The sequence below is a fragment of the Nicotiana tabacum genome, chromosome 21, assembly GCF_000715075.1.
Source record: "Nicotiana tabacum cultivar K326 chromosome 21, ASM71507v2, whole genome shotgun sequence".
NCBI lineage: Eukaryota > Viridiplantae > Streptophyta > Magnoliopsida > Solanales > Solanaceae > Nicotiana > Nicotiana tabacum.
In genome coordinates this window covers 85,075,644-85,094,485 of record NC_134100.1, presented here as the reverse complement: position 1 = coordinate 85,094,485, position 18,842 = coordinate 85,075,644, and the positions used below count along the sequence as shown (strand labels likewise).

General features: G+C 36.6%; 1 protein-coding gene across 5 annotated transcripts; it reads right to left on the bottom strand.

The window, feature by feature from the left end:
* Positions 1-1,146: 1,146 nt before the first annotated feature.
* Positions 1,147-14,541, bottom strand: LOC107826205 (uncharacterized). 5 transcript variants are annotated; one of them, XR_012704333.1, is made up of 11 exons: positions 14,337-14,516; positions 11,288-11,533; positions 10,010-10,219; positions 4,924-5,004; positions 4,733-4,819; positions 4,430-4,525; positions 4,254-4,307; positions 2,550-3,548; positions 2,406-2,454; positions 2,283-2,322; positions 1,147-1,511 (listed from the first exon to the last, which is right to left on the bottom strand). XR_012704333.1 is itself a non-coding variant. In XM_016653156.2 (11 exons), the coding sequence occupies exons 2-11, from the start codon at positions 11,519-11,521 to the stop codon at positions 1,363-1,365; spliced, it is 1,905 nt and encodes a 634-aa protein (XP_016508642.1). In that variant the 5' UTR covers positions 11,522-11,533; positions 14,337-14,541; the 3' UTR covers positions 1,147-1,362. The 5 variants fall into 5 exon arrangements, 3 of the variants coding, with proteins under 3 accessions (XP_016508642.1, XP_075097777.1, XP_075097778.1); XR_001657227.2 differs by having other exon boundaries at positions 2,550-3,449; XM_016653156.2 differs by having other exon boundaries at positions 2,545-3,449; positions 14,337-14,541.
* Between the last annotated feature and the right edge of the window lie 4,301 nt (positions 14,542-18,842).

Sequence of the window (18,842 nt, the reverse complement as noted above, 5' to 3'; positions counted from 1 at the left end):
ATTATCATCCAAGACATTTTTCATTGTACTTAATCTCATTGCCTGCTTATAATTTACATAGTCTTGACGTAGAAGATCATGAAATGAGCAATTCGTGCTGATAACGTGTTATAAAATAAAAGCAACTTAGTAAAACATGAACAAGACACGTTGTTATGAAATAAAAGCAATTTAGTAAAACATGAACAAGAAATGGAGATAGAGAGAAAGAAGAGATTTTCTTCTTTAATTATGTATATTTTCCTATCTATTACAAAGCCTTTATATAGGCATGAAAAGTGAAGAAAAATATGTCATTGAATATGTCATTAAGCATAGAAATATGTCATTGAATATGTCATTAAGCATTTGAGAAGATCATGGAGGAAGAGTAGACATCCACCATAATTTGATTTTTTCTTATAACATGTTTGCAATTTCAAAAACAAAATTGAAAGTCCAATTATTCTAACGATTGATCATGATAAAGAGGAATAGCATGTGTGGTCACACACCAATTTCTGTACTACCACTTGCTTGTTTCATTAGTCTTGAAACTTTAGAAGTACTTTTGCTTTTTCTCTTTTCTGGAAGAATGGCATATGTTGTTCTCCTGTCATCTGCCTTTTCTTTTGATATCTATGCATACACCACATTGAATGGTAATGAAGCAATTTCTTGTAAAATCAATTTGCTTATGCTATTTTTCAACTGTGTGATTGTCAAAATAGATGCCATTATACCCTATTCTTTTTAGCAGGAACCTAGAGAAAATGTTTTCCAAAATCTTTGTTGTGGGTCATCTAGGAATCTGAGAAGCTTTTTTCAGAAGGGAATATCTTCAATTTCTTCCTTTTTGCAATACAAGAGCAAAAGTTGGGAGCCAAAGTCCTTTTGATGTATTTAGACTGTGGCTTGTTTTAACTCTGGAAAGATTGGCTTTTGGACATCCACCATCAATGATCATTAGCACTTACAATGTTGTAGAAATACCAAAAGGAATTTTTTTGTCAAGTTCTTGCACTAATGTCACAGAAGAACACCTTGCTAGAAGCGGCTACGTCTTCGCAACTGCTTTATAATTTACCTCCTCAGAATAATCCCAAATTAGTTAAAATCAACTAAATGAATCCTATGAGTAGTAACATCTGTTAAAACAAGCTAATAAGAGAATCAACTCAACTTGCATTAGAAATGACGTCCTGGTTTATGTATTATTTCATCAAACACAATTGCTCGAACCTTCTATAAGGATTTATATACAAGGAAAAGAAAAAATATCAGAATTGTGATATACAAATGCTACACACCATAAAGAATGTCTTCATTCTTTTTCCATTTTTTCACAAACAAATGCATCATTTTACATATGGTACAAGTTCACTAGGCAATGGAGGTTTCAAGGGAAGACTTGGCAAGCCACAATAATCCTGGATCATTCCTTTTGAGGACCAAATAAGTTTCCATTCTACCAGTGTAATCGATAACAGCATCCTCGCTAAATCCAATCACAGACAGGATGTCCATAGCAGCTGCAACCACAGAGCGCAAAGCAAAATGAGTATTTACAGCTAAGGATGCTCAGCAAGCAAAAAGATGCAAAGAGAAGGAAAAGGAACACCTACTGATCAAAAAGCATATAACTATGACTAGTACCATTAAGCAACATCATGGGATAATGATGTCCATACAATTCCTTTATGTGCATGTTCATGGGATCACCAAATATGTTTTGAATCTCCGCAAATAACATCTATCATAACAAGTACCATTAAGCAACAATTTCACCTAAATAGAATTTCAATTCGATACCAAACCTCGGCCTTGGTCAATTAAGCTAGCTTGTACATCAACTTGAACCTCTGACTACTTCGGCAAAGATCTTTTAACTCCACAGATCTTTTACCAAAATGTTAGGCACATGGAAAGAAAATTGCAATTCACACCCTTAAACATACAATTAGGGCTTGAGTGCAAATTCATGCTTCAGTAATTAACAATGAGGTAAATTGTCTCGCAAATTGAAAGATCCCAGAGTTTCATGAAGAGTTATTTACAAGCAAAATTCGCTACCTGATAAAGAGTAGAAGCTTTATTAAGACGGAGTTAACAGATGTATAGATACAGGGAAAGTGGACCAAGGGAATATCAGATAAAGAGAAGATTAACAATATGGATTAGGGAGCATTGCTGAATGCTCTCCGAATGAGATAAGAAAGTACGGGAATGGGGAAAAAGAACTGTTGAAGGAGGAATTTCGCAGAAAGGAAAATAAATTGCAATAGATCTGGAAAATCATGTACCTGGATAACTCGCCACATCCCTCTGAATTAGAGGATTGGCCTGCAATCAATTTGTGATGAACAAATTAAGATTAATTCCACACAAAAGTAAATCACTTAAGACCATTATAGTAAATCACAGACCTTCCGCAACTTTCTGAATTTCACTTCGTCTGGGTGTTCAATTACATTCCTACAAACAGTTGCATTGCCAAACTTCAATCCAAAGCTCATGTATGATAAAAAATTTCTAACTTAAATGGAAGATTCAAGTTCAACTTACCTTACAATTTTCAATATAGTTTGCACTACTCTAGAGGCCTCCAGGGGATTGGCTTGAGATCTCAGCACCCCTATTGCTTTCTGCAGTCGACTGCAAACAATCGCTACAGGGTCTTGTATCCTCTGTAATTCCTGGTCATCTGGATCAGGCTCATCGATCACTGTACTTGAGACTCCATCTGGTATTATATCATTATCATTAGTATATGGCTCTAGCTTGATTCGTTCAGGGAAATCAACTCGATTCTTGTGTGTAAAAGATCCACTCTCTTCTTCATTTACATGATACCCCAGTGGAACATGGCTATTTTGACCAGATATTACTTCCTTTGCAATCTCCATAGCGTGTTCATCGGGATCAGGTTCCACAGAAATAGGACTTCCTATATTGTGTTTTTCTAAAGAGCAATCATCCGGGTCAGGTTCTTCAGGTTCTTCACGTAATTTAGCTCCGGGTTCTGTACTAGGCTCATGTTTCATGGGAGAGCCAGCCTCATAGTCATCAGGATCAGGTTCAGATTTTCTATGATCATCAGATGGGACATTAGCGCTAAATACATCATTGCATTTCTCCAAAGACTTTATTTTTGCATCATTTAGGTGCTTTTCCAGTAGAGCATCCGTATGATTGGATTGCTGATCAATATCAAGTGAACCACCAGAAATAGATTCCTGATTCATATTAATTGCTTCTGAGTGGTTGGTGGATGCCTGTGCTAAACGGCTGTAGGCAGCAACCACTGAAGATGCTCGAGCATTGAAAACTGAACTTTGTCCTCCAAGTTTATGTGATAACCCAATGTGATTATTATTGTCCTCGCCGTCCTCATAGTGTTGCAAACTGCCACCACTCAAGGTATAGCCTCTTGATTTAGTCCAATCCAACTTAGCAGCTTCTTCATTGAGCTGCCAGAAAGATCTAATCTTAATATCTCTTGCACATTTAACCAGAATATTGCGGAGATAAGCAGACTGGTGGAAGGTGTTAAAAGGGGACGCGTAGACCTAAAATCACATGGAAGGAAGTTTTCTCAAAAAACCTACAAATTCTTGGAACCAATGCCGACTTAGTTGAAGATAAGGCACAATGGAAGAGGAAAATCCATATAGGTGATACCTACTAGCTGGGAATAGGTTTTAGACATGGTTATATACCTACTACCTACTATTACTCTTATTTATACTCCCCTCCGTTCCAATTTATGTGAACCTGTTTGACTGGGCACGGAGTTAAAGAAAAAATGAAGACTTTTGGAATTTGTGGTCCTAAACAAGTAAAAAAGGGGCCAAGAGTATTTGTGTGGTTATAAAAGCTTCTCATTAAGGGTAGAATTGTAAGTTTAAGCTAAATTATTTCCAAATTTAGAAAGAGGTCATTCTTTTTGGAACGGACCAAAAAGGAAATAGGTTCACATAAACTGGAACAGAGGGAGTATATATTTATCTTTTTTTACTTGCACTTATATTTTACTTTGGTAATGATGACGATATGAGTTGAGCTTAATGAAAGGGATGAGGATTCATATCGCCGACACCAAATTGTTTAGGATTGAGGCATAGTTGTTGTTGTTGTTGGATGGCACAGATAAGCAGAACTAATCTTAGTTTAGGGGCTAAAAACAGGCCGTCCCAGCCTTTTGCTTAAATATTTATTGAACTCCTTGCCACTGAGGAAGCAAAGAATGAAAAATGGGATTATTAACATTTTACCTGCTTATCCAAAGTATGGAAGTTCGCATCATGTTCAGAGTGTACCATGTGTGCCTGAAAATGGAAACAATATAAGTTAGGAACACAGAAGAATTACTCACCGTGAAAATCACAGACTAACTTATCATTTCAAATATTTTTAATTGGAAAACAAAGATTCAGAGAGGACCACCCACAAGTTCATGCAAGAGAGTTTTCTTGATGCTATCGTACTTCCTGAAACCCTTGAGGTCATCTGTACGAAGACGTAGTGATATCTCCTCTCCATGATTCTGAATATGGTTATTTAACAGAAATTATCAAAGATACTTTTAAATGGAAGAAAAGAGCATCATATTAGCAAATCAAAAACTAATGGGGAAATAATTAAAGAACTAAGATGATTAAGTATGAAATTTATGGGTTCGGTATTATGTACATTATCCTGTTCTGTATCTACTTCTTCAGGGGAGAAAGGAACTAGGGTAAGGGTTGCTCACCTTATTGAAACCAAGAATGCATTTAGGACTAACACCAACATAGCCTTCTGGTGCCATCTCTGTCATGATACCCACACGCCAGCGATGCTTTAAGAAGCCCAATGAACGGAAGTTTACAACAACTGATAGCACATATCAACAAAGTAATTCTACGTAATTAAGTTGAGATAGGAAAACCTTTCTAGACTTACCTTATTCATGATTGCAACTATTCCTGGATCAGCAGCAAGCTTGTGCATTAGTTTTAAAGCTTTTGAAGCAGGAGGATTCAACTGCAGCCAAGGGAACACTACATCAATTGGTTGTCAAATAAACCTACTTGTAAAAGTTGACTCTATGAATCATATGTATCCATTCATAGGATTCATCATACTTAGACTATCTGTATTCTGGAAATCAACCTATCGCAATTCTTCTCCATTACCGGCTATGCTTGGTCACATGCGCCCCCAGAAAGGAGATTAAATTTCAACAATTTCGTAAACATGTGGCAACATTGTGATTCCACTGTCAAAGAATACAATCTCTCGATAACTACTATTTGTTTTGAATAAAAACGAGATAATAAAACAAAAGTAAAGGAGTTAACTTCTCAAAAGAGAGAGAGAGAGAGAGAGAGAGAGAATAGTACATTCCCTTCTCACAAGCAGGGGAATTCGGGAGATAATTAAACAAACTCCACATCTAGAACGGTCATGCTGACCTCAGTAAAAAGCAATAACGACATTTCTCTAAAGGCAAAATAGACCTGCATATCCTCAGGAGGACAATAACAGCCAAGACATACAAAAGCATGGAATTTCTCTCCCTTCACATTTACAGAATCACCAAATACAATATTTAGAAGCTGTATTTCTTGCCAACATGATCAGCACATCTCAAAATGCAATTAAAGAGAAGGGAAAAATAGATATTGCAGTAACTCACAGCTAATCTATTAACACAACATTGTTCAAAGGGATAGAGGGCAGCCGGTGCACAAGGCATCCCGCGTTCCCGCAGGATCCGGGGAAAGGCCGCACCCCAAGGGGCGTGATTGTTCAAAGGGAAAGGTGTTAAAAAAAACTGATGAGCCAAATAATTAAATAATTAATTAAAAAATCTCTCTTTGAATAATAGAAAACAAATCTTGGTTTACAGCACATATTTATCCTAAAACAACCAATCTTAACTTCATATTACAATGGAAAACTAACAATATCAACACCAACAACATACCCAGTATAATCCCACAAATGGGGTCTAGGACTGGGCTAAATGTGCGGGATCGATACATCGGTAGGGAGGCTCGGCCAAGCATCACGGTAGCAGAGCCATAGGGCGCTAAAGAGCTGAGAACAACCGCACTCAGCACACCTGGTGAGTTGTTGTTTCCGATAGACTCTCGGCTCAAGAAAAGATGAAAAAGGAAGAAAAGGGAAGAAATAGAAAGAGGAAGAAGAAAGAAAGAAGGAAGAAGACAAAAGACGAAAAGAAAAAAGGGGAGTAAAGGAGAAGCCGAGAACGAAACGCTACGCCATAACGACTCCACTCTTAGTAGCTAGAAACCTCCATATTGAATTCATGATCAAATAGTATTGTCTCCAGAAAGTCTATTCTTATGATTTGTAAGTTCTCTAGAGTCATGTAACGATAACGATGCCAGTCTCTTAACGTTGTTCGGAGGTGTAACGACCTTACGTCACTCCGATAAGTTCATGATGTCTCTTTATGGCTCTTGCACATGCATATATATAATGATATATATATATGAGTCCGTGTGAGGCTCCGATGGCGTTATATACGCATATATATGGTATGGCGACGCTATAGACGCACCCATGATCAAACGAAACAACATGCAAATAATTAATGAGTCCGTGTGAGGCTCCGATGGCGTTATATACGCATATATATGGTATGGCGACGCTATAGACGCACCCATGATCAAACGAAACAACATGCAAATAATTGAGATCGAAGAATATAAACATACAGAGTGCTACTAATACTACTAGTAATGAAAAGGGAAATCTCGATTACCTTCTAGCTTTATACCTTAATTCTCAACCTCCACATCCTCCTATAATGGGTCATGTCCTCAGTGAGGTGAATCGGCACCATGTCCTGCCTAATCACCTTTTCCCAATACTTCTTTGGCCTACCTCTACCTCTTCTCAGACCCGCCCATGGTCAACCTCTCACACCTCCTAACATGAGCATTTGTGCTTCTCCTCTTCACGTGCCCGAACCATCTCAACCTCGACTCCCGCATCTTGTCCTCCACGGGGGCCACTCTCACTTTGCCTTGAATAACTTCATTCCTAAATCTGATTTCTCTTGATATGCCCACACATCCATCTCAACATTCTCATTTCTGCTACTTTCAAAAAACTACCAATATCAATATAATGAATCCATCTCTCAATCCTCTTTATCCGATACAAATTGAAAAATTTGTTGAGGTCAATAAATCTACTCATAGTCACACCGATTTTACAAAGAGTAACAAGTAATATCATTACTAGACCCTCTAATCTCTATCCAACTAAGAGGCCAATGCATCTTGTGCATTATGTACCAAGTTACGAAACCTCAGACTCCAATAGTCCAATTACATGCGGATATCTAGCCTCAACAAATTTCGGGGGGAAAACCTACATATCCCCTTCCCAATTTGTCACCCACCCGTTGCACTAATCACATCACAATGACCCTGGCAAAAGTAATAGATTTGACTCAGTTAGGTGAAACTAAAATAAAAAGATGATGCCCAACCACTTATCCAAAAGGGGAAGAAAAAAGAAGGATAATCCCCAAGACCAGAAGGGCACAAAAATAAAACAAAAATAAGGAAGAAACATTAAAAACACAAGTAAATGAAATAAGGAAGAACACCGGTAAAAGCATAAGTAAACAAAACAAGAAAAAACACCAGTAAAGAATAAGGAAGAACACCAGTAAAAGAACAAGTAAAAGGAACATATTTCTGTGGCCTCAACATTGCACAAGAAGTAAAAAGAGTTAGCAACCAACTTCCTGAAACACAAGAAGGTCTGCTAGATGGATACCAACTCGGTTACAGACAACTAATGAATAATCACAGCATATGAAATACGGCCAAATAAGGCTGTCCAACGGGACGGGCTGTCCCGTCCCGCGTCCCATCCTGTCCCACTTAATTTGGGACACGGGATGGCCATTTCGTCCCGTCCCGCATCCTTTTTTTTTTTTTTTTTGAGAATTCTAGCCGTTGGGCAACGGCTCCAATTGCAAAAATAGCCGTTCCCAACGGATAAAAACGGCTATAATTGGCCTCCACCCCCCCAAAACACTCCTACCCTCAAACTTTTAATATAACCCCTAAGTTTATTAAATTATACTTTGGCCCTATTTTCTACTATAAATACCCCCATCCTTCTTCATTGTTTCCCACAAAAATCAATCATTCCCTCTCAAATCTCTTACATTCTCTCAATTTTCTCACTATCAACTATCAAGTGATAAGTTTCAAGTATTTGGGCAAATTTTTGGAGCAACTTTCAAGTTTCAAATTAATTCGTCAAGTATTTGGAGCAATATTTTGGGCAATTTCTTCAAGTTTCAATATTTAATCACGGTGCACTCATTTCATCTCCTAATTTTAATATATAATTTTTGCGTATCATTTTAGTGCTTAATTTTTGTATTTACTTTACGTGTTCTATTTTCGTATTTCATTTGTCTGTTTAATATAAATCTATGGAAACAACAGGTGGTGAAACTTCTAAGTCTTAGAGTAGAAGTTTTATGGGAAGATATGGATGATATAACAGGTTTTGATTCCTCTATTGATGATGAAATTGATTCTTATCTTAATCAAGGATTGAAAAGTATTAAAGACGAAGAAGGCAACGAACAACTTTTGGCATGGTGGAGGGAGCGTGGCAAGACTTTTCCAACACTTTCAATAATGGCACGAGATATCCTTGCTATTCAAGCATCATCAGTAGCATCGGAGAGTATTTTTAGCGCGGCAAGATTTCAAATCGGAGATCATAGACATTCATTAGCGGAAGACAGCCTAGAAATTTCCGTATTATTCAGAGATTGGATTAATTCATAAAGAAGAAATCTTGGTTTTGAAAAATTAACCACCAGGGAAGAAGAAGAATACAATGAGATACTTAGCACTGGGGAGCGGTGACGGCATGGAACTCATGGAACATCAATCAACATTGCCAATTCCAGAACAATGTCCGAGAGAAATTATAGATAAATTACAACAAAGTTATATAGAAACTTACAAATATTAGTATGATAATTTGTAATTGGCTACTAAGAGGCCTAGTTCAAACAGAACCCTTCCTAGAAGGTGGCTGCGTAGATTAGGTGCTCTTCAAAAGAATTATATTTGTATGTTAGATTTGAAAGTTCTATTAATAAAATAAAAGGCTCTAAGCGTTAGAATTTTTTTTATGAATTGTCTTACACTCTTACTTAGTTACTTAATGGCTTGAAATCATATTAAATAAATTATAACTCTATTATAAATTTATAATTACTAGAATATTTCATTACAAGTCTTTTGTTTTAATATTTTATAATTCTTTACTTAGTTTTCTAATTTCCGTTTAATTTTTAAGTTTATTAAATAAGTCAAAAAACTAGCCGTTGCAAACTTTAAAAACTTAGTCATTGTCAAAAAAATAGCCGTTGCCAAACTTAATGCTTAAATTTTTTTTTAAACGGCACTTAAGGCCCGCGAACCCCTCCCGTCCCATCCCGTTTGTTAGCGGGACGGGATGGGCCTACCGTTTCGTCCCGTTTCATCCCGTCCCATCCCGTTTGTTAGCGGGACGGGATGCGCCTACTGTTTCATCCCGTTTGTCCCGTCCCGTTTCGTCCCGTCCCGGCTAAATGTCGTCCCGTCCCGTTAATTTTGTCCCGTTGGACAGCCATATGGCCAAACATTCAAAAGGAGGTAAGTCAAGCCTCTCCACACAATTATCCTTGTTCTCCCCATATATGAACATAAAGCTTCATAGATTATTTCCTGTAAACTTTTCGCTCAACCTGTTTTTCAAAGTGATATAATGCTGAATAGAAAGTCAATTATCCATTCTGATATAAGATATCTAACAGTGGAAAACCAAGTGTGAGAGCAATGTTGTCTTTGTCTTACTTACGAATATGTCAGTATATTTTCACTTGAAATCCAGATAGGTTAGAAACGTTATTTTACTCATTGGTCAGACTGTACTTTTTTAGTTTCAACTGTAGGGAAAGATAGTGGTTACATTTTAGAGCTAGCTATACCTCTACACCTGGAAGGTGGAGTGTCCGAAAATCACAAAAGACATAAGGCCCTTGTGGAAGCTTTAGTGAACTTTGAAGCCCATTTGAGATTCTTTGCCTCAATCTCTTTTCCTCTTCATCAAAACCCACAATCCTGAGGTCTGCCTTTGCACTCTGTAAAATGTCATCTACTTCATCTTTGGGAACTCCCAGCATCCGCATAGACTTCCCCTGAAACAAAAAAACATCAGGCATTTGCCATTTAAGCCCAAATAAATAGTCTGGAAGGTTCAGCTTAAAGAGTATGATAAACGAGTTACTTAGGCTTTTCACTGTTTGGAAATGCATAAATACCTAATACACTATGTGATAAGGTTAAAATAAAGAGATATTCACCCCAGAAGTTGATTATGTCTTTAAGAATTGCCAACTCTTCCACAAGCACAAGAATTATGGTATACATTTTTCTTTGTATAGGTTTAATGCAACAGAAATTCAAAGCCATAAATATGACATATCATTCAGGAAAAAATTCACTCGAATCATTTTAGCAGACAGTTGTACAAGATTCTACAGAATGATAAAATTTTCAATAGAATCGATGTTTGAAATAACGAGGGTTCACGACACATACATAACCTTTCTAAAAGAAATAGAAACTCAGAACCATGCCTTAATTTTTGTCATATTTCATAAAGAAACATACACAAGATCATACGAACACATAAATGAGGAATAGAGAAGAAAGCATGTAGACAAGATGTAGAATCATCCCTCAGCTGTATAACGCAACCATTTTGTACAGAAAGATTTATATTAAACAAGGAGACACTGACCATACAGGAATCAATTTCATGAATTTTATTTATCCATTGAAAGTTTAGTTTTAACAAAGAAGTAAATAGAAGAAGCATTCATTTCAGAATAGAAGTACACTCAAACCGTCAAAGCTGCTGAAATATATTTTTTTTGCGATGTGCCTTTGGAAAACTAACTTACGGCTACAACTCCTTCAAGTCAGATTTCGAAGGAAAAGCCTACTTCCAAGAGTGGAAAATGTTACATGATTTCCGATATTCATCAAGCTAACTCTCAAAAAATAAAGTGTTAAATTGAGATGTTTTAGTAGAATAATCAGTAATAGCATATAAAAAATAAGAGGACAAACACATCTGTCAAAATTAAGTGCTCAAGCATACATAATCCCAAAAACCCTATCCAGAATTCAAGTAGACAGCCAGCTCAATAGCTATTTAGTATAATACATTCACAAACTAGAGCAGAAACTAATAAAAACACCTCGAGGATCGATGCTGCTTCCAATTTTAGACAGGAGTGCTCTTCAGAGAAAGGATACAAAAGCCTTGAACTTTTATTAGTAGGCACAATGAGCCGCAATGTATCATCTCTGACATTGGTGAGATTCAGCAATTCATCCCCCAGTGATTTGAGAGTAGCAGTTGGATCCATCTCCAGACTAAACTTCTTCCCTCTCCATATAACAGACAAGTGACATGTCTCCTGCCACTGCATGGGTTTCTTTATCTAATAAGAGCATACAAGTAAGCCATCATCAAACACACAAACTTTAGCTAGTCTTAAAAAGGAGAACCACAAGTATCAACCAATTTGTTTGTATTTTAAACTATTTTCTAGTGTTCGTGTAGAAATGCGTTCTGAGCCTTCTGGCACAAACAGTATATTGAATCCTATCTATTGAAGCTAGAAGCTGCATCTTTTATGGCATATAAGTTACAGTTTAGACCACTAAGGATAATCCTGAAGAATGAAGGTAAGTCGTCAACCAAATGCATTTGTTTTAACCTCTGCTAATAATGCTTTGGGACACCAGAATCAAGGTACCATGTCGAACCTTAGCTCAAGTCAGCTTCTGAATTTTTCAGTTTGAAAAAGCTGAAAATCGACCACTCAATGGAAACAGGAGCATCCCTTTCGATATGAAGTGGAACAATCTTCTCATATCGAATTCAATTTGAATTAAGTTCCACCTCTATGGAATGAGTTCAGATAATCACTCACAGAAAAGCTCCATTTCAAGTCCAACATTTGAGAGAAAAAGCATGCTCCCTACTCTTAATCTAAGTTGATCCCCAACTAATTTTATTGTGGTATAGATATCGTTCCACATTATGCGGCAAAGTCAAGAACCAATGGAATATCTATTAGGTTTCATAACAAAGCATATTACAATTCTTCATTGGACCCATAATCTTACTATGGTTACAATCCACTAAAGTATATACTCAAAAAGTTAATGAAAACTGGTCTCTGGGACACCTTTTTCCCATTAATGTATGCAAGGGGAAGGCTCTGTACAGTACTTTGTGCACAAAGTGAGCCCTTTTTACAATATTTGGATTTTTTCTCCTTTTTTCCTTAAGAGTTTTACGCACCCTAGGATCACATCAACAACTGAAATGCTTGAAATCTTTTTGTTCCCAAGATCATTAGAAACTTGGGTACAACTGTATCCACAGATTTAAATATATTTGTAAAATTTGGGGGTAGCTGGAGTTGGACAGAGGTTGCTACTCTATTGTGATAACACTGTATTCATCGTTTAAGAGTGAAATGAGCAAGGAAAAAAAAAAAGCAACATAACTCCTAAACTTTTAGGTAGAAAACAATATGTTGCTATAGTCAAACTCAACCTAATGTAACATGGTTAGTGAGGATTCATATAGCCAGCTCCAACTTGTTTGTGACTGAGGCGTAGTTGTTGTTGTTGTAGTCAACCTCAACCAACCTCAATTCCATGCCTACATTTCAGTAACTCCAGTAGAACAAGTGATATTCAGCACATGTTTCTATGATGCCATCAGTATTTACAGTAGCTGGTTTGATTACCTTAAAATACTGCAACTTTGTCAGAGATGATGATCTAGTCACAATATTTATCATGCCCTTAGACTGAAAAAAAGATAATTTAGTCATCTGGAATGAGTTAATCCTTGGATTATTTTTTTTACAAATCTTGGATCTGTTTAAGCCCGCTCTAGTCTTACAAATACTGCTGTGCTGCAATCAATCCCAACCTCCTCCTCATCTTTTTGCACTTAACAATACGCCATGTGATCATCTAGAAATTTCAACACATATTTCTCCAACCTCCAGATTTAAGATATTAGTATTAATATTTAATAGTGTAGTGATAATGTGAATTTTAAAAATTCCCCATAATTAGAGAACCCCTAATTCGCCTAGAGACAACTATTAAGTACTGGAATAAAATGGATCCTAGATAGAGCATAATGATACAGCGAATTTATATAGCCAAATCCAATTAGTTTGGGGTTGAAGCATAGTTGATTGATTGATTTCTCCGATCTCCGGTAAACATGAATACATCATTCATGTAAACCAACGCTAAGGAGAAGTCAGTTTATCCCTTCTTTAATAACTGTGTAATGCTCAAAACCAAATTTTCCGTCTTGTTAAACTAGTTATCTCTTTCAAACCTCAATCCAGTACTATTCTGTAGCCAATCCAATTATCAAGCACCCTAAAGACTGAATTAGTTATCTCTACACCGGGAATAACTGACAGTTCTGTAGTTTCTCTCTTTATTTTAAAAGTTGAATTGACAAGACACCTAGAAAGTAACAATATCCCAATTATTATTATGTTTATGACGGTTGTGTCCGGACTAGCATGCGGGCACCTCTACCTACTATCTCCCACCAGCTCATCTACCGGATAACAATATCCCAATTATCAATCATCATCAAATCAACTACAACTCAATCTCAAACTAGTACACCCTCCATTTCAAAAAGAATGAACCTATTACTATTTGGGGAGTCAAACAAGGTTTTCTTTTACCATATTTTTTTCAAATTTTTTAAATATTTTGAATTGTTAAGTACAGTGGCTTATTGTACTTTTTATATTCTAAATTTGTAAATTTTATTTCAGAAAACGTAAGAGAATCTATGCTCCAATTCAAAATTAGTCACTTTGACACTTGTACGCTGAAAAGGTTTCAAACAAATTGAAACAGAGGGTACTAACTGAGTCAACTATATGAATCATATATTTCCATTCCACTTTACTTAATTTTCAATATATACAAATGATCTATCATAATTTAAATATTTTTATAATTGTATCCTCCTTTATCTGCCTTTGGCCAATTATATTCTCAAAACTCAACAAAGCCGAAGTTCTACCAGAATACGATTGGATAGTTAAGTATTTTGTAGCAAAAAATGCGGAATGAATCGGAATAAACCTCAAAAATTCCCAAACATAAAGCAAATTTGTTCCTAAAAAAGCATTTTAATTCATTAGCTGCAAATTTAAATAGAGAATTGAGAAAAATTCTTACCTTTTGATCGGTGATTTACGAGAATAATAGTTTTCAAACAGAAGGCCAATTTTCGCTAACAAGGGGCGGTACAAGTTAGAAATTTAATGGGAAATGATTTTAACGTGAGCGTTGGGTGTTCTCTTGCCACGCAAGTGCTGGCGTAAATTGACGCGCGAAAGATCTAGAAGTTATGGCTTTGGCAATGACGTTAACCCTCTTTCCTACTACAAAAAAAAAGGCAATTTTATTGATTATTTAAGTTAAGATTAAATGAAAAGATCCGTAAATAAAAGTGATAATGCTAAAATTTTATAAAAGTTAAAATAAGAAATAAAGTATCTTGTATTATTCGCTTAGGCCTCATTTGTTTTTTTATAAGATTAGGACGTCTGAATTTGAATACACGTCTGAATATCAAAATGTGTATTAAGATTAAAACATGTGAATCTGAATATATATCTGAATGTCAATATGTGTATTAAGATTTGAATACTAAATAATTAAAACTGTTTGATTTTCAACATTTGAATGTATAAAATTTACGTTTATTTGAAAATTAATAAACATAAAATTCAAATAAAATACTAGTTAATCTAATATTACATAACTAAAATATATAGCTTTTTAAAATATGATAGTTGCTGGTGGTGATGATGGCTAACGGTAGTGCTTGTGAATGCTGACTAAAAGCGGTGGTTGGTGGTAGTTTAGGGTAGTAGCTAGTGGTGATTGGTAGTGGTAGCTATTATGATTGAGGATGGTAGTAGTGAGTGGTGATACTTGATAATGGCGGGTGGTGGTGGTGGTTGTTGTAATTGAGGAAGATGGTGGTATATGGTGGTAGTTTATAATGATGGTCAGTACCAACTATGATTGTTGATAGTGATGGGGTGATTAGTTGTAGTAGTTGCCGTGGATGAATGTTAGTTGTCGTTAATGATGGTGATGGGAGTGGTGGGGATGGTGGGTAGTGGTAGTCGACAATGATGGCGGCTATGATTGAGGATGGTGGTGGTGGTGGGTGGCATGGTGGTAGTTGATAATGGTAGGCGATGGCGGCAGTTAATAATGAATATAGATGATAGCATCTTAATGAAATTAAGTCTCTGTTATAGATCTTAATGATACATAACTGATCACGCCCAACTCTAGTCCTAAAAAGGATAAGCGGCCGCTGCAAATATAATTCGGTCTAAAAGTTCGGAGTCGAATCCCACAGAGAACTAAGGCTTAGCTATAGCTTTTTAATATCACTAATAAGACAAGTTTGAACAATTGTCTAAATTATAAAGATTGAGATTTATATTTCTAACGAATTAACTAGCAAATACTAGAAAGCGGTAAACTTATCAACTAACGAGACAAAAGGTTGGAGACTAAATTAAGGAGGTCTAGAGTTATGATTTTTTCAATTGTCGGAATCCTTCCCGCTATATTCCCTGCAATTTCGCCTATGTATTCTCTACTGATCATGAGCACTTTAGGTGCTGTAATTCTCTCTCGAGCAACTACAATAATTTACTACGCTAGTTGGCTTCATCGAACTGCTCACTATGACCACGTCAAGGCTTTGTTATTTCTAAACCTACCTTTAAACCTACTGTATTGATTTCTCACATGCGTTAGGAGTGACATTGTTCAACAACCACCTAAATATGTATCCTTTCTCAAGCAACACATAATAAATAGGCACAGTCAATCGATGGCCATTCAATCAACTGAAATAAACACGTAGTTGAACAAATAGATGAATTCAAAGGCTAAATTATATTAAAACATAATAAGAATTCATCCTACAAAAGGTTCCATCAAAACCCTAGATAACAAATTAGCTATTCATAATAGTATGCATAACTACAATACTAGAATTCATAACCAATAATAGAAATAGGAAGAAGGAAGTGAGAAACTTGTAGAAGAATTCTCCGCCTTGCTCCTAGTGTGTTCTTGCCTCCTTAGGTCGAATCCACAGTCTCCTTAGCCTCCTTAGGTCTAAATTGTGTCAACAATATGTCAAAAGTCCTCAAAATACCGTTTTTTCATGTATATATACCAAGTAGGGTCCGGCCCAAACAATTATACCCTCTTCTACGCGAAAAAGGACACTTTTCCAGGTCAAGACGTCCGCTGCCGCAGATTCGACCGTGTTTTGCACCCTATTCTGTTTGGAATTTGGAAAACCATAAAACATAAAGGTTGTAGCTCTTTGAATTATCTTTCCAACCATATATTGTGGATACTAAATAGAGTTATGAGAGAAAAGTTATGTGCATTATACTAGACAGTGCACAATATACCTACTCGATTCTTCGTTCGTTCTTAACTATCATCCCTTGATCCCCGAACACGATTCCGGCTTAATTCCTTGGGCTTTTACTCAGATTTCAAAGATCCAAATCACTTGAATTCATTCCATAGCATCTACATAGCTCAAAATCACTCCTACAAGGCATAAAACACACAATTAGTGCAAAATACTAGCGATTAAAGTTCAAACTCAATTAAAGCGTAGTAAATTAGAGTGTAATAAGCGACTAAAATACGTAATTATAGCCTATCATCAATACCTATTCAGACCCATTAAGTGGTTACGAAGTAAAAAAATAAATACACTTAGCAATATAGATCTGAATAATTAAGATTCAGACTTTGAAAACAAACGCACTTAATGTCTGAGATTTGAATGATTAAGATTCAGACCTCCATTAAGTGCAAACAAATGAGGCCTTACTGTATCGCGATACCTTCTATACCATAGACAGACCTATATATATTATATTGTATATACGATGGACCCCTTAAATATTTTACTTGGCCCCTCATTGGTTGGGCATATAACTTGACCCACAGAAGTCCAATAGAAGCAAGTTTTAAATTTTAACCTAAAAATAGAAACTATAAATTTTTACAAGATAATATTACAGTGTTCTTGAGCCGAAGGTCTATCGGAAACAGCCTCTCTACCTCTCCAGGTAGGGGTAAGGTCTGCGTACACACTACCCTCCCCAGACCCCATTTGTGGGATTATACTGGGTATGTCGTTGTTGTTGTTGTTGACTTCTTCTTCTTGTTGTTGTTGTAACGATCAAACCCCTTGTTTTGCCTATTTATGGTCAAAATCACGTTTTAAAGCATTGTACATATTGGCATATATTGGCACTTACAGTTTATGCTTCGAGTTGCGATCCGAGGGGCTCGGGTGAGTTTCAGTACATTTTATAACAAGTTGAAATTGCAAATTTTCTGGTGCTAGGTTTTTCAATCGTGATAGCTTGTATGGAATTGCGAATGGTTAAATAGTCAAACTTAGTGATTGCATACGGGGTAGCGCGATCACGTAGAGTTAAGAGTGTATACGGTCGAAACCGATTTCGGCCTTCGTACGACTGATCGATATGGGAACATAATGGACCTAAGAGCGTCTTCATAATTTCGGGATAAGATCCGAAGTCGGGTTACCTAGCTTCGAGTTTCAGGGACCGATTAATACCGAGCTTGAAGTCATTATCGAGATCGAATCCAAATCGAACCATGATGTGAAGCAACGTTAACGAGCTCGAGAGCCAAATACCGACCAATGTTGAGCCCGAATCAATATCGGACCCCGAGTCAAAATCGAGCTCGAATCAACATCGAGCTCGATTCAGTATCGAGCTCAAGTCAATATCGAGCCTATAGACAAGAGTCATTACAGCCGCACTAAAGGAAATAATCTCGGTAGGAAAAAAAGGGAAACTGATTTATCATGGATTCTCCGCTATGTATTTTTAATTATATCTAAAGTAGGATCCCCCACTATAAGAGGGATGGCTATTATCTTTGTTAGGGTGCATTGAGACATTAAGACACCATAACTCAGATACTGTGCATAGGCTCTATATTGAGAGATTATCATTTTGAGCTTTATATATTATTTTCATCTTGCTTACTCATAAATCATCCTCCCTTCAACCTTGTTTGTATTTTAATTTTTGATAGTCAATATTCGATATTTCCGCTTATACGATTTGTATCAAGTTATACTGCGTACCCTTAAAACTACGTACAAATTCAACTATATTCATTTTTCGGGTAAATAGTTTGGCGCCCACCGTAGGGCTGAGGATAATAGTGGTTATTTGATACGAATCTGCAAAACACACCATTTTACGCTTGTTGTTGAAAGAATCTTTGATTTCGGATTAGCAATAATGAACTCTCAATTAATGGCCTTATCTATCGATAACGAAGCTGACCTTCAAGGCGAGAACAACAACTTGATGCCCAGGGACGAGAGGCCGTTTGTCGATGCCGTTGGGGCCCGAGTCGAAGTACCATTAGACGTTAATTCGCATGTGGCTATTGAGGCAAACCAACGTTCTGAACCTGAAAATAACATTCATGGTGGTACTCGATCTGCAGCTCGAGACACCCATAATGTTGAGTAAAACAGAATCATCTTACGTATGATTTTCGAAATGTTACAAGCTCAAGAGGTAGCGATAGCTCAGTTGCAGAGTCAAACCTAGGTACCGAGCAGACCGG